Genomic DNA, 15,677 nt, shown 5'->3' on the forward strand with positions numbered 1-15,677 from the left:
TAATATGACTACATTAAAGTGGAAAAAAACATCTAATAAGGTTAATAAACTGTTGTCATATTTACTATTCTACACAATCAGACACACTGGAACTAACATAAAGTTTCACCAAACTTTCTGGTTTAGACAAAAAATAAATTTCAAAGTAAATGTTTACTGGATTTCTAAATATTAAAACAAACATGTTTTTTTAAACCATAGTATAAAAATGTAATTATTACATGTTAATTGTACAAAAGCTCTCACCCTTGTGGTTAAATGCTTTTATTTTCCAAACTAAACGTATTGGCGGATCATCGACAGCACTTCCGTTCACACTGCAGCAGCGACGGTACAGTTCCGGTTCTACCTCGCAGCGGGACTGGCGCTTCAACGACGGCGGGAAGTTGTTATCATCAATTTACCCTCAAATCAACAACGACTGGACGGACGGAATCGCTAAAGATCGACTATTCGCCATCTAACATCGATGGCTCTTTAAACGGAAATACGCCAACTGCAGAGCAAGCGTAGCGGCGCGCGGTCCAGCTAACATGGCTAACGTCGGAAACCAGCCACCACCACAGGCCGTTAACAAGCCTGCGCCAGGGAAACATGGAAATGTACTGCCTCTGTGGGGCAACGAAAAGACCATGAACCTCAACCCGATGATTCTCACCAACGTGCTGTCCTCGCCATATTTCAAAGTTCAGCTTTATGAACTCAAGACGTACCACGAAGTTGTGGACGAAATCTACTTCAAGGTAACGTTAGCGTCGGCTAACCCGCATGCTAGTTAGATAACCCGTGTCCAGGGGGGGAAAGCGGTACAGTGGCCGCAGCGTGCTGCCGGTTTCAAATTCAAAAGACTAGACCGCGCTTATTTTCGAAATTAACTTTTTAGCTTCAGAAGATGTCAAGCCATTTCATGTAATTGACCAAAACACTATTATTTATTGTATGGGACTTTTTAGCTAGCTGGCGATTGCTAGCTGCCATTAAACACAATAGTCCAACGTTATCATGACGTCTGGCTAACTCAGATATTGTTGTAAGTGTGTTGTTTTGGTGTTTAGAAGTTGAACTAAGTCAGAGCTCATGTCGTGTTACGACAGTCGAGCCTGGTTGTGGTTACCAGATACGCTGTGTTCGTACTATTCTAGACGGTGAATCACTGAAAGACGCAGAATATCTCATGAAGCCTCTGTTAATGATCAGGAGAGACTCTCACACTCTCCCCAGTTTCACATGGTTGTCTCTACGCCTGCAGGTGACTCATGCGGAGCCTTGGGAAAAGGGAAGCAGGAAGACTGCAGGTCAGACTGGAATGTGCGGAGGGGTAAGTGAGAAGTACGTGCTTTTTATTCCCCACCTTTTACCCCCGGTTTATTCTCCCTAAGCAGTTTGGATAAACACCCAGAGGGTTCTGTTGGAACTTGCTTGATGTGATTTTTTTTAGTAAAGCAGATTCACACGTGTCACTATTGCTTGTATTGGTTAGGGTTATTGTGAGAAATTTCGCAATGAATGCTGCTTTACAAACAAACTGTCTTCCTTGCTAGGTGCGTGGAGTTGGAACCGGTGGCATTGTGTCGACTGCTTTCTGTCTTCTATACAAACTGTTCACCCTCAAGCTGACTCGCAAACAGCTGATGGGTCTGATCACTCACACAGACTCGCCATACATCCGAGCACTTGGCTTCATGTACATAAGGTATGTACTGGTGAGATACTTTTTTCCCAATTGCATTTATTCTGTGTAGTAATGGCTTCCCTTTTTTTAAAGTCACGAATGAAATTACAAAATTGTGGTGTTCATGTTTTACACTTTAACAACCTCACGAGTGAAAATCTGTGAACAAATGTGATTGAAATCTATGCGACACGATTATGTGACGTATGATTTGTGCCCTGCTTTATTCTGCCTCAGATACACTCAGCCCCCGGCAGATTTGGTCGACTGGTACGATGGCTTCCTGGATGATGAGGAGGTATGTCACTCCGGGTAATAATTTGATGTTTCTTTCTCTATTGCATACACAGTCATACGCCCACTATAGAATCTGCCTGCCCTCCCCCCATGTGATGCTCATAACTGATTTTTCACCTTTGCCTTCATTTGGCTTAATTGTCTCAGTCTTTGTCCTCCAAACCGGAGTAGCTAGGTTACTTGCTCACTCCTCTGCTGCTGATTTTTATCAGGGTAAGTACCATATGTAAAGCTGAGTCAATCTTTAGTCCAATGTGATATCAAGGCATGCTCTGTTTTTGACCAGATTTTATCAGGACTTGTTGCACACAGCCAAATTTGGGAGAATTGGAACATTCCTATGGATAAACAAACATAAATTTGGTAACAGAACCCAAACTTTGCATTACTCTCTAGTGGTTTATTTATATTTAAGTAAGATAAAATTGTATCCCAGTCTGTGCAACCAGGCCTCCTGTGATGTTCTGTTGCATTATATTTGAATTGATCATATGGAATCTTACCCACCTGGTTAATTCCCCTGTTTTTTTCTTTAGATGCCTATTGTGCGGCAGGTGAATTGGAAATTGTATCTCAGCACTGTTGGTTTGCGTGTGTGAGTGCAAAGCAGCTGTTCTCTACCATATAAAGTTGACAACTATTCAACTGGTGTGCACTTACCTACCTGCGCCAGTCTGTGTTTACACTGTGGGCACTTGTATTCACCTTAAAGGGATAGTTCACCCAAAGATGAAAATTAATTTGACCTACTCACCACTATGCCAATGGAGGTGTGTTTGAGTCCACTAAACCCTTTTAGAGTTTCAGGAATAAACAGCGTTGCAGCCCAATCTAATACAATTGAAGTAAATAGTGACCACTTCTTCAAACGTAAGAAAAACATACAATGCCTCCATGCTGCTCCTGTGGTGTCATCCAAGTGTCTGTAAGCCGGCATTCAAATTCGACTCGATGGCCGTTTCGACTCAAATTGGAATGTCAGGGCTTCCGGACACTTGGAAGACCCCACAGGAGCAGTGTGGAGGCATTTAATTGTTTATACATTTGAAGAAGTGGTCCCTAGTTACTTCAATCGTATTTGATTTGGGTTCAACGCTGTTCACCCCTGAAAGTAGTGTTTTGTCGACTCAAACACTTCAGCCACCCCTCCATCGACATGGTGAGTAGATGAGTGAAATTCCATTTTTGGGTGAACTATTTATTGTGTTGTTTGGAGACAGATGAAAGAAGCCAAGGCTCCTCTGTCTTTGTCCTTTCAGCTCAATTAGGATTTGTCTCAATGTTTTGCTCTCTATTCTCTTCATTTATGGTCTGTAATAAGTAGTTGCAGACACTTTTTGATGTTTTTTAAATGGATCATCGAAAAAATATTTCAAAATATAAAGTTTACTTGATTATCAAAGCTCACTTTGTAAATGCAGACTCCAGGATCTGCCAGCTGAAACATTTAGCTATATTTAAATGTTATTTCCTCTTGTAAAAATTAGCAGAAGTAAAACCAGACACATTTGTTTGAAATGCAAGATTAAGCTAGATGAACAGAGGTGAAGGTTCAGTACTTGGTCATCACAAATTGCTTTTTGGTTTGAGGTAAAATTGAAAAAGCAATCAGTCAGATTTACCTGCTTCCTGCTTGTGAGTGCTAATTGAGTTTCTCTATGGCACTTTGCCACCATTTTGTTGTAGGAGCTCGACGTGAAGGCAGGAGGTGGATGTGTGATGACCGTCGGAGAGATGCTGCGCTCCTTCCTGACCAAACTCGAGTGGTTCTCCACGCTCTTCCCCCGTATCCCAGTGCCTGTGCAGAAAATTATTGACCAGCAGATAAAGGCGAGACCTCGTAAGGTTGTTCCGAAGGAGACACAGGAGGAAGATGCTACATTCACAGGGGAGGCAGGGAGGCAAGGGGAAAAACGGCGCTCCAGGTAAGGGATTCAAACTATTTAGAGTATTTCATTTTAAAACGTACCCGTCATCATGTCTTTTCTGTAACTGATTTAAGTGAAACAGTTCAGTTCATCTTTATTCCTTATGACATATATTAGATGTTGTTAATTTTGTCTATTTCTCTAAAATTCCTTCAAAATTACACCTTTACTGATACTTGGTTGCATGTATTGTCATGTTTGATCCAGGGAAACTCATCCTCTTTATTTATTTGTTTTTGTTAGGTTTATTTCCAGGTTCAAAGCATTGGGCCATGGTTAAATCAAATGATCTGACTTATCATGTAATGATTTAGATAAGAATGTTTAAGTGCTTGAAGCTTATGGTACCTTTTTTCCTAGGACACCGAGACGATCCCCGAGCCCCAGAAGGTCGCCCAAACGGTCGCCTAAACGGTCACCCAAACGGTCGCCTAAACGGTCACCCAAACGGTCGCCTAAACGGTCGCCCAAACGGTCAAGGAGCAGTAGCCACCATCGCGAGAAGGAGCGCCACGGCCCCAGCTTCGACCGAGAGCTTGACAGAGAGCGTGACCGGCAAAAGAAAGAGAGGGAGGGCAGGGACAAGGATAAAGATAAGGATAGGGACAGAGAGAGACGGCGGTCCCGCAGCGCAGACCGGAACCAAGAACGACGAGAGCGCAGAAAAAGTCGCAGCGGCAGTCGGGACCGAAAAAGCGAACGCAAAGACAAAGAAAGAGATGGTGGAGATGACAGGAGCAAGAGGAAGGAAAGGGATCACCATAAAGATAGAGGCACTGAGAGTGAGAAGTCCAGGGATAAGAAGAGCAGGGGAGAGACTGATGACAGGAGGCACAAAGAGGACAGGGAGAGACACAGAGAAGAAAGGAAAGCCAAACGGTCGAGTCGGAGTCGAAGCAGGGAAAGGAAGCACAAAAGTGGCGAGGAGAAGAACCGGAAACGAGAGTGCAGCCACAGCAAAGAGAAGGACAGGGACAGAGATGGGGAACAGCGCCCCCACAAACGTAGTCGTAGCAAAGAGAAGAGTCATCATCAGCGCGAGTCCAATAATGACCATAGTAAACATAGTGAACGCAGAAGGAGTCAGAGCACTGAGTAAATGTCGCCCCGCAGCAATATTACTTCTTCGATTCCCCGTGTTTTTCTCCCTTTTTTCTACCCAGTTGTCTGATCTGTCTCTTGTGCCGAAGACTGGGAATGTTAGCACGCTGGACATCTGGTTATGTTATCTTTGGCCAATGCAATGTTGCTTTACGTTTTGTGTTTTTCTGCCTTTTTCACTCCCGATTTAGACAATTGTTAGTCTTCACTTGAAATTTGGAAAGAGGCAAAAATGGCATTTTAATTTTCTATGGATCTTTCTTTTGCCCCAGGATGTGATGGGTTTGTATATAATGTTTTGAAAGCTGTCTACACACGATAAGTGGTCGGAGTTACGTTCACCGCTGGTTTGGGCGTGGTCCGTGCCGATAGCTCAGCTCAACACCGTCGCCATATAATTAATAATAATTAACTGTTCAGGCTGTGCAGAAGCCTTTTTTATATTTGACTAATACTACAGAGAATATGACTGAAATTACCCTCATTCGTAAACTCATTTGTCTGCTGTATTCTGATGAAACTCTCTGAACAGTCCAAAGTAAACGGTTAAATATCATGTGTAGTGGCAATGAGTCCTAACAGCGATTAGACAGTGCAAGGGAACTCCATCATTGATCGTCTGTTGACAGCCTGAAAATATTTTAATCCTCCAAAGGGCAGTATGCAAAGGGTAATTTTTTTTTTACCACACACAGTTCAGCCCTGCTTGTGCTGTGATTGGATTGTTGCTCTGTTGCATTTTGTTTTCTAATAAACACTTTTACGAACATTTGTTTTTCTTTTCAAAGAAAGGGGTGTTTTAAGTAGTGGCTCGGCGAGATGGCCAAAATTATTTTATAACATTTTTCACATAAATCGATATCGATAATTATGATATATATGTATATAGACTTATATTGCTAGCGAATATTAAGGCCACATTAAAAAAAAAACTGATTTATAGTTAAGTTGTAATTTAATGCAAATAAACTTGTAAATTGAGTAGATTAAACAAACATTTTCTCAATATATTAATACTCTTTTGTAATATTGCGATAATTGATATAGTTGTATTGCCCATTCCTAGTTACATAAGAAACAGTAGATGGGTAAAATGCAAACGTTGAAAGCAAGCAATGTTTTTGGTAGTTTTATTGGAATGTAGTGTGAAAATAATTTCCATGTTAAATATACATTCAGAAATGACAAACACGTGAATACTCTGGACATGTGCAACACTTCCTGATATATTACCTTTAAAGACCAATATATAATTTACAAAAGTGAATAAAATATAAAAAGCAGGAGGAACAAACCCCCAGATAAAAAATATATAACCTCAACCAATAGCAGACCAAACATATACAACTACAATGGGCACAAGTACAGAATAGAACTTCAAATCTTGAGGCCACTGGCTTTTATTTTGAAGACATCTAGTTATATTTCACATATGGGTGTAGTTAAATACAGGAAGGCTCCGTGTAGTAGGCCGTGGCTTCAGTATTACAGTAGTCCCAGTTACACAACACGCACTAAAGGCTAAAAAAACTGCAGCTCATGGTAATCCATCAGAAATGTAAATGTCAAGTAACCCACACTAACGCCCATTTTCTATTAGCTTTAGTTATTGTGAATAAATACCCAAAAGCCTTAAAGACCATCACATTAAATTGGGAGACGTGCACAGACCTCTAGTCTACAATTATTGCGTTCCTGTCTACTGGGGAAGCCCTGGTCCTGTTTGCACACACACAGGCTCTGACTCGGGTCCACTAGTGACCGAGCCGCTGGCCGACACTGTGAAACAGTAGTTGGAGTTGGGGCTCAATTCAGTGACTAGGATCATTCCCCCGTAGACTGTTAATTCCTCAGGTGGACTGGAACTGTCCTGCTTCCTTCTCACCAGGCTGTGTTGGGATGTATCGTCCTCTGTCTCCCACTTAACTAACACAACTGTTGAAGCTATTTGTGTGATGTGTAGAACGGGAGCTGAAAGGTCTCCTGTAGGGGGGGGGGGTGACAAGACAGAAGTGTGAAATTGGTTTTGACTGGTTTATGGCCTTTAGTTCTATTTATGGTAAATAAATAGAGATTTAAGTGAATATATTTAGAAAATGTTATTCTCATTAAAGGAAAGACTTGCAGGAGGAAGGCCATCACATTAGGATTTTTCTAAATCGGGGGCCATAAAGGGGCCACAATTTACACAGAGGGGCCAATTATACATCCAACATCTGTGCACAACTCCAGATTCACAGTTAAGTCGTTCCTTGTTTGCTGTTAGCTCTATAGATTTGAGCAAAGCCACAAATCAGTAAATACATTTTGTAACTGTTCCATGTTCAAGCACATTGTGAACCTCAAAAAAACATAGAGAATAAAAGTCTTAAAAATTGTCATATTTATTGTTAGTATTTTTAGTGGCAATTTTTTTAATGACTACTGACAGGACAGGGGCCAATCAGATTTCAGATGGAGCCAGTACCTCCCCCTGTATCCGCCCCTGTATCCGGCCCATGGCTATCAGCTCCAAAATCTGAGCCAAACACATCAAGTACGTCTCAAAATCAGTCACAAGAGCTTCTTACAAATACAAACTCACCATCCTGCACTTCAAGAAGATGTCTCCTCCTCCGTACATGCGGTATCACTAAAGAGAAAAAGCTGACGTCAGGTTGTTTGAATAAATACAGCATATTGCATATTTTTTTACGTACACAACAGTTCCTACCATTTGTTATTAGTTCAGCTTCACTTTCTCCCGCTGCGTTGCTGGCTGTGATCACCAGGCTGCTGGACGTGATGTTGGAAAGAGAGCAGGACAGACCCACCACCCTGCACAGCTGAGTCCATGGCGTCACACTGTTGTCGTACAGCGTGTATACAGTGGCATACACTGAGGCGTTCCAGGAAATTGAGGCAAAGGTGCTGTTGCCGCTGTACACCACTGCTGATGGCGGACAAGGAGCTGGGGGAAGAGACAAGAAACAAGTTAAAGCACCTGAAAACTTGGTTGAGTAAGGCTTTGCCCTAGAACCTTCAATATTCAAGGCTAAATGAGAAATAACAGGCCTCACGGTCTGCCTTGTCATAGCAGGGAATAAGCATAGTGTAACTAACAATATCAACAAGTGCCCTAGTATAAGATTGAATCAACACAAAACTGACCAGTGTAACAAAATACTCACATTCTGTGCTAAAGTACACACTTGAGGGACTTGAGTGTTTTTCTACTTCACCACATTTCAGTGTAAAGTACTGTAAATGTTGAAGTGTAACAGTTAAATCAGTGTGAACAGTAGCTCGCGTGGTGGGTGTAGTCTACCTGTTGTTCCACTGAGAGCCACAGACGCGTTGCTGGTACCAGCACTGTTCCTGCTCTGCACTGTGGCCTCGTAGGACGAACCACAGGGGAGAGGAATCTCGAAGTACGTGCTGTTTGTCCAATAGGAGCTGAGCTCGAACAGGGCCTGGCTGTCTCCCAGCAAACTTCCTGTCAGCGTCAACATGTACTCAGTGTCCCTGCAGGAAATCTGTGTCCAACTGACGCGCGTCACCTGCACCTCCGTCTGCATCGGCAGCAGCTGCACCTCTACGGTGTCTGGAGGGCAGGGAACTACAGGAGAGAGGGTAGGATTTAATGAATGACTCCACTTAATATGCACTAATATTAGATTGGGAGAAGGAACATGCAGCTCTGTTACCTGCTCCCCTCTGCACTGATTCACTGAAGGAGCTGTTGCATGTGCCATCTGAGGCCTGGACAGAGAAATTGTAAACTGTTCCACATTCAAGACCCTCGATGGTGCAATTTCCATCTGTGCTGTAACAGTACAGCATCTCTCCATTCGCAGATTGAGCACAGCCATAGTACTCTACAGCGTTATCCCTGGGCGTCCATGAAAGCACTGCAGACTGATTGTTACAATGGAAGGTAACTGAGACTCCATCTGGCTGGCAAGGACCTGGATGTAAGAAAAATTTAAATCTTATCGTGCCTGACAGTCTAAAAGTATTTTTCACTCATAATGGGGCTCTTGAATTTATAGTATCACATTCTTTATATAAAATAAGTACCTGTATTCACTGTTGCATTTTGACTGGCTCTGCTGGAGCAGTTCTCATGGTGGGCAGTCACAAATACTGTGTACTGCTCGTCACAGTGGAGATCTGATACGCTGCAGTTATTGGAGGTGGTGTTGCACATATGCACGTGTCCATCTGCAGCCATAGCAACAACACTGTAGGTTTCAGCAACAGGAGAGCGAGTCCAGGACACCAGCGCACTGTGGTCCTCACAGGAGGAGTCAACCGTCACGTTCCTGGGTGGACAGGGCTCTGGGAAGAAGGTATAAATCAGTGTTCAGAGGCTTAAAACAGGCTTTTCTCATGAAACCCAGTTGGTCCTAAACTGGGGATTGACTACGATAAGGTAGTAAGAACAAACAAAGTTCCTATCCAACTTTTTTTCTGAATTTATCTCTTTTTTTGTGAAAATGTTGATCATATAAAATAAAATGTACCCATGCTAATTCTGTAGGGAGGACTTCTCATGCTGCTGCACTGGTCTGATGAAGCTGCAACGATGATGGTGTAACGGAGGTCACACTGCGCTCCATACAGGTAGCAGCTAGTGCCCGTGTCATTGCAGTATAGGCGGCTGTGATCGCTGGCCTCTGCTGTGGCGGTGTACACTGTGTTCCCCACGCCGCCCTCCATCAGTCCCCACATGACGAGGATGGAGGAGTTGTGGCACTGAGAGATGGCCATGATGGCAGAGAGGGAGCAGGGGGCTGGAGGAAGAGGAGGAACATTTCATTATCAGTGCCACTGTAGCAGTCATTCCTCTTTGGAATGACAAAAAATGGCAAATTTCTCTCATTGCAAAGGCTGAAGTCTGTTACCTGTCTGCAAGTCGATGGTGGCGCCTGGTGGACTCTCGCACTGGCTGTTTTTAGCAGTAACGCTGAAATTATAGAGAACACCACATTCCAGGTCTTCCACCTCACATGTGGTGTTACTGGAAGTGCTGCAGTTGGCCGTGTGGTTCCCTCCACCCACAGCGGACACAGTGTAGCTGTCGGCCCCCGGAGCCGCGTCCCATGAGATCCAAGCAGAATTGGTGACACAGTCGAGGTTGCCCCTGATTCCCTGAGGAGGGCAGGGAGCTAGAGAGAACATAGAAATGTTAAATCAGTGACTGGATGGACGTTCTTTTAATCAGATGATGGATGACTTTTTTAACACCCTCATACCTGACTGGACGGTGTGGGTCTGGCTCTGCTGGCTGCTGCAGTCGCCTCTGACAGAGGTGACATGAACGGTGAAGGTTTTCCCGCAGGTCACATTGCCGAGGGAGCACTCTGTGTCTGTGGTGTTACATGACTCGCTGATTCCTCCGTTGTCTGTGACCACTGACACCAGAAAGTGGTCCGCTTCCCTGGTGGCGTCCCAGGAAATCGTCATGTCGTTGGAAGAACAGTTGAAGTGGGCACTCACGTTCTGGGGTGGGCAGGGGGCTGGGAATAAGAAGATAAACAGATTAGTCAGCACAAAAAAAGACTGTAACTGTGCATGAGTGTGTTTGTTGTTGTTGTTGTTGTTGTTTGTCTCACCTGAGTTTAACACCACAGCCTGGCTTGGGACACTAGAGCAGCTGTCGTCCATGGCTGCTACCTGGACGGTGTAGCTGCTGCCACATGTGAGGTTGCCAAGGCTGCAGCTGAGGTCAGAGGTCTGGCAGCTGACGTTGCTATGACTACCGCGGGCTGTCACTGAGTACTGAAAAGCCCCGCGACTGGCAGACCAGGACACAAGAGCGGTGTTGTTGGCACAGTCCATCACCACGGAGACATTAGTGGGGACACATGGAACTGCAGATAAAGGACGGACAACGAAAATAGTTAGTTTGTAGAAGAGCTGGGACAACAATCAGCAATAATGAATGTATTTATGGCTGATACTATTTTGATTATCCTTCAGTTGAGAATTAAAGGAGATTAAAGGAGAATCAATTTACCACTTAGAAAAACTTATGCTGTCATAAAGTAGATAGTATTTACTATACGTTACATGTGAGGAAGGTATTGTGGTGTAATTTAACTAATAACATAATCACTACATTATCAATATTTGATGCTCACCAGACTGCAGACCGGTGGTTTCACTAGAGGTGGTGTTGCACTGTTGGTTGGAAGCGGTGACCGACACAGAGAAGTTGTGTCCACAGGTCAAGCCTGGGATGATTTTCTGATTAGAGTTGGACATGGATGTTTCCGAGAGGCCAGAGTCACTTTCCATGGTGACTGTGTAGTAGTCGGACCCATTACAGGCCTGCCATGTTACCGTGACGTTACCAGAGAGACAGTCCTGCGTGGTAGAGATTCCCGAAGGTGGACATGGCCCTGGAGAAAAGACAAATAATAATCGGTCCGAGGTTACTCCTACTATTATTACTTGATATGTTTAAGTCAACTAAACTCACACCTGACACATAAAAGGTATTGAACCTACATGTCTGTATGGAAGCCGGTGCACTGGAGCTGCCAGGACACTGCGGGTTGTGGGGTGTGACTGTGAGGCTGTAGTTGTGTCCACACGCTAAGTCAGAGAAGTGAGCTGTGGTGACATTAGTGGTGAGCCCAGTCGTATTGTCTCCTCCCTCAGCAGATACCATGTACAACTTGGTCCCATTACTTGCATCCCAGCTCAGGGAGACGACTTTCATGTTGCAGTCCGCAGAGGCAACCAAATTCTGTGGCACACAGGGATCTGGAGGAGAGAAAGATGATGGATGGGTTATTCCAGAGACCTTCAACCATATGTAGCTGTTAAGACACCAGCGGATTTCAGTGATGCTGTACAATTATTATGTCCACTGGGGAGGTTATATTTTCACCCCTGTCCTTTTGTTTGTTGGCTTGATTGTAAAATAGATTATGCAAAACTGATTGGACGGATTACCATGAAACTTGGTGGAAGGATGTGGTATGTGTCAGGGAAGAACCCATTAAACAGTGCTTTATTTATCCTTGGGTTTTCAATGCTTTTATTGATTTCTCAGTTTAGAGTGTGCGCAATTTGGTACAGATCCAAATAAAAATCTGGGTCTAGTGGTTTCATTGGGGGACTGTTGGGCCTTGGCAGAGGTATACGCCCCCTCCGAGTGCCATTGTTGTTATTTATTTGGAAATATTTTTAATTCTTGGGCCTGTAAATTCCTAATAAATTCCTAGGAAATGTACTAATTTGGTACAAATTGCAAGAAAAATACAAACTTGATTTGAAGCAAAGATTCATCCATTAAAGATTAATGATTGGAAACTTGATTCCATCAATATGTATGTTTGCTTTTAGACAAATGCAAAAAATCAAACACACTCTCTATTTTCCCTACAATTAGTACCAAATTACATTATTCTTTCCAGGAGAAATTATTTAAAAGAAAATACATACAAATACAAAAACAACCATTTATTTATCCGTGCTGTATAAATATGCATGACGTACCCATATGGATGACCGAGCTGTTGCTGGGCACAGTGGTGCAGTTGTCATCCTTGGCTCTCACTACAACAGTGTACTCCTCCCCACAGTGCAGGTCGTTCCACGTGCACGAGGTGGTGTTGGTGACACACTGGTGATTGTGGCCATCAAGGCCAGTTGCTACGGCAACATATGATTCGGCACCGTCGCTGGGTCCCCAGCTGACAGAGCCCACGCTAGACTCACACTGAACGTAGGTGGTCACATCCTGGGGGACACATGGAGCTGTGGAGAGAGGAGGGGTATAAACATACACACACACACACGCAATGATAAAACATTAGTGAGGTGTGAAATACGAAACCGTACAAGTTTTGAAGAAGGCAGGGCTGCTACGGACGCTGTCGCACTCGCTGCCCTGTCCTTGCACGGTGACATTGTAGTCCTGCCCACATGGCAGGGTGGCTGACAGAAGGGTCTGGGTCGTGTTGTAGGCGTCCACGTATCCGAGGCTCCCCATGGCTGTGACTAAGTAGTTCATGACACCACTTGCTTGGTGCCAGGAGATCTGGACCTGGTCACTCTGACAGAGCACCTGAGCTGACGTGATGACAGGCTGGCAAGGCTCTGAGAGGAGCAAGAGGAGGGGAGATAGAGAGAAACAGATGAAGAAATATTCAGCTCCTTCAGTAAAAGTTAAACATGACATGAACTGAATGAATTAGTTTTGTGATTTGTGATCCATAACTGTGACAGCACAAATGGTCCGAAAAAACTTGGTGAGATGATGGGTATGGGTCAGGGAAGATCCCATAACATTTTGGTGCAGTTCCAGATCAGGGGGCTTTTTAATATCTTTATATTTGCGAGATTTTGGTTAATTCTTTGGCATTAAAATGTGGTTTCATAAGGGAACTGTGGGGCCTTGGTGGAGGTTTGCACTTTAGTGTTTTATTTGTTTGTTTGTTTGTCAGCAAGATTATGCAGAAACCGCTGAACCGATTTTCACAAAACTTGGTGGAAGGATGGGACATGGGATAAGAGATACCCCATTCAATTTTGTCAATGATGTGGACAAAGGGGCAGATCCAGGACTTTTTTTTAATATTGCATGATAGTTGTTGTTTTTTTCACTGATTTCCCAGGGAATGATTCATGAAACATGATGAAAAAAGTTAGCCATATTTAGAGGATGATATCTATGAGTGTGTGTAATTTTGGGGCAGCTTGTTTGAATTTTAGATCCATTTAACCGGTCTGCAGAGCAGCTGAACTGAATCCACTACACAAACTAACTTAATTGAGTTGTGCTTCTCTTTGTTGCTACACGACACCCATCTTCTGAGGACATGAGAGTATTGAATATTGTTTTGGTTTGAGATGCTGGTGCTAGTGCGACATCTAGTGGCAGTGAAGTAGAAGTATCTTAAAACTGAACTGAAGTGTATTGCTTGACTGAGTGTATTTAGTTAATTTACACAGCTGAATAATAGACCAGAAAGTACCTGTTTGAATGGACACAGTATCACTGGCCTGGCTGCAGCAGCCTTGACTGTGAGCAGTGACAGTAAAGTTGTACGTCTCTCCACAGGCCAGACTGTTGAAGGGACAGGTGGAGCCTGTAGAGTTACATTTCTTCACCTCTCCCCCTGATGCCTTTATGGCAGTTGCTGTGTACAGATCAACATCAGAATCCTCCTCCCAGGACAGGACTGTGGAGCTGGAGCCACACTGCAGGTTAACACCCACACGCTGAGGTGGACAAGGACCTGAGGAGAAGTGTGATAGGTCAAGGGTCAAATCTCTAAACGAATGAAAGCCAGAGCACCATAAGGACTAACTGTGAACAATCCACTTACGTGTGGTGAGGTTAGCGGGCATCGGTACTGCGAGGCTGCACTGTTCGTTGCTGACGGTGAGGCTGAGGTTGTAGGTTTCCCCACAAGTCAAATTTGTAACGTTACATGAGTTCTGCTGAGTCGTACAAAAAGTCTGGAGGCTTCCACTGACGGGGGCTGTCAGGGAAAAGTTCGCTGTCCCATGAGTTGTATTCCAGGACACAACGGCAGCACCGTCAGAGTTACAGTTGACCTCTACTTCTACAGCTCCAGGCAGGCACGGAGCTGAGGAAACAGCACAAGAACGTTAATGAAAGGACTCAAAAAGAATCCACAATGTGGATAAATTGACGGAGGTATTGATTGAGTCATTACCTGATGTGAGGGTCACCACTGTGCTGTCAGAGCTGTTGTACTTTTCTCCTAGAGCCTTGACCCAGACGTCGTACACTGTGCCGCAGGTCAGCCCTGAGGCGCTACACTGGGTGTCCGCGCTGACACAGGAAGTGTAGTGGCCGTTTTGGTTGTCAAGGTAGGCGACGTAACCCACAGCGAGGTCACTCTGCTCCCAGGAAACAGTCGAAGTGAGCTGTTCACACGTCACATTTGCCTGAACATTGCTGGGTGGACATGGTTCTGAGTGAAGAGACAACACACACATTTAAACACAAAGGTGAAATATACAGGGTCACAATTGTGCATAATGAGAAGAGTCCGCCATTTTACGTTTCTCACAAATCACGTGACCCACCTGTCATGAGGCATTGGGGTTCAGAGGTCACGGTGTTGTTGCAGGCCTGGTTGTGTGACGACACAGTGACGTTATAGATCTGACCGCACTGCAGTCCGTTCAGGGAGCAGCTGTTGTTGGTGGTGTTGCATGTGACCCTCGAGCCCTGGTCAGTCACAGCCTCAACAGAGTAGGAGCTAGCACCGCTGGCTGCGGCCCACATCACCTGGGCCCTGCTCACATTGTAGTGGACAGAGAGATTTTGGGGAACACAGGGCTCTGGGGGGAAGTAAAAGATAAAACAGAGGTAGTTACAAATAAATTGTGAACAATAATTGAACAAATAGGGAAACCAGTATATATTTGAATGTCTATTGGTTGATTTCCCTCAAACACAATGTCAGACATGCTACAAACACACACAGGTGACCAGGCTCTACCTGTGGTGAGGTGTCCGGCCATTGGACCAGTGCTGTTGCAGCCCTCTCCCCGAGCCGTCACGGTGACGTTGTATTCCTCTCCGCACTGCAGCGGGCTCAGCTGACAGTTGGTGTGGTTGGTGGTGCAGCTGCTGGTGTGGCCGGATGACGCTGTGAGCTCAGCAGCGTAGGACACAGCTCCGACGCTGGGCTGCCATGACACGG

The 15,677-nt window shown here is 44.5% G+C and overlaps 2 protein-coding genes across 3 annotated transcripts; one reads left to right on the forward strand and one right to left on the reverse strand.

Annotated features, from left to right (window-relative positions):
• Nucleotides 1-297: 297 nt before the first annotated feature.
• Nucleotides 298-5,765, forward strand: prpf38b (pre-mRNA processing factor 38B). Of its 2 annotated transcripts, XM_035170628.2 has the most exons (7): nt 684-743; nt 1,250-1,329; nt 1,542-1,693; nt 1,910-2,182; nt 2,506-2,564; nt 3,656-3,894; nt 4,258-5,765. In XM_035170628.2, exons 4-7 carry the CDS (start codon nt 1,948-1,950, stop codon nt 4,994-4,996), a joined length of 1,272 nt encoding a protein of 423 aa, XP_035026519.1. In that variant the 5' UTR covers nt 684-743; nt 1,250-1,329; nt 1,542-1,693; nt 1,910-1,947; the 3' UTR covers nt 4,997-5,765. The 2 variants fall into 2 exon arrangements, with proteins under 2 accessions (XP_035026518.1, XP_035026519.1); XM_035170627.2 differs by lacking the exon at nt 2,506-2,564 and having other exon boundaries at nt 298-743; nt 1,250-1,318; nt 1,910-1,970.
• Nucleotides 5,766-6,131: 366 nt separating this feature from the next.
• LOC118117282 (fibronectin type III domain-containing protein 7) lies at nt 6,132-14,577 on the reverse strand. The gene is made up of 16 exons (XM_035169392.2): nt 14,325-14,577; nt 13,971-14,234; nt 12,835-13,092; nt 12,490-12,750; nt 11,494-11,751; nt 11,124-11,384; nt 10,596-10,853; nt 10,236-10,499; nt 9,885-10,148; nt 9,504-9,773; nt 9,058-9,318; nt 8,685-8,945; nt 8,306-8,596; nt 7,712-7,948; nt 7,583-7,630; nt 6,132-6,981 (listed from the first exon to the last, which is right to left on the reverse strand). The coding sequence occupies exons 1-16, from the start codon at nt 14,344-14,346 to the stop codon at nt 6,698-6,700; spliced, it is 3,762 nt and encodes a 1,253-aa protein (XP_035025283.2). The 5' UTR covers nt 14,347-14,577; the 3' UTR covers nt 6,132-6,697.
• Between the last annotated feature and the right edge of the window lie 1,100 nt (nt 14,578-15,677).

Source organism: Hippoglossus stenolepis, chromosome 11, assembly GCF_022539355.2.
Source record: "Hippoglossus stenolepis isolate QCI-W04-F060 chromosome 11, HSTE1.2, whole genome shotgun sequence".
NCBI classification, from domain to species: Eukaryota; Metazoa; Chordata; class Actinopteri; order Pleuronectiformes; family Pleuronectidae; genus Hippoglossus; species Hippoglossus stenolepis.

What these genes read in the sequence shown, in the direction of transcription:
- LOC118117282 (XM_035169392.2), bottom strand. Translation starts at nt 14,346, where the DNA reads ATGCCCGCTAACCTCACCACAC. An exon ending in GGCTGTGGTGTTAAACTCAG is followed by an intron (nt 10,500 to 10,595) that starts GTGAGACAAACA and finishes TCTTATTCCCAG; the next exon opens with CCCCCTGCCCACCCCAGAAC. An exon ending in AGCTGAACTAATAACAAATG is followed by an intron (nt 7,631 to 7,711) that starts GTAGGAACTGTT and finishes TTTTCTCTTTAG; the next exon opens with TGATACCGCATGTACGGAGG.
- prpf38b (XM_035170627.2), top strand. Translation starts at nt 534, where the DNA reads ATGGCTAACGTCGGAAACCAGCCACCACCACAGGCCGTTAACAAGCCT. An exon ending in AGACTGGAATGTGCGGAGGG is followed by an intron (nt 1,319 to 1,541) that starts GTAAGTGAGAAG and finishes CTTCCTTGCTAG; the next exon opens with GTGCGTGGAGTTGGAACCGG. An exon ending in GGGGAAAAACGGCGCTCCAG is followed by an intron (nt 3,895 to 4,257) that starts GTAAGGGATTCA and finishes CTTTTTTCCTAG; the next exon opens with GACACCGAGACGATCCCCGA.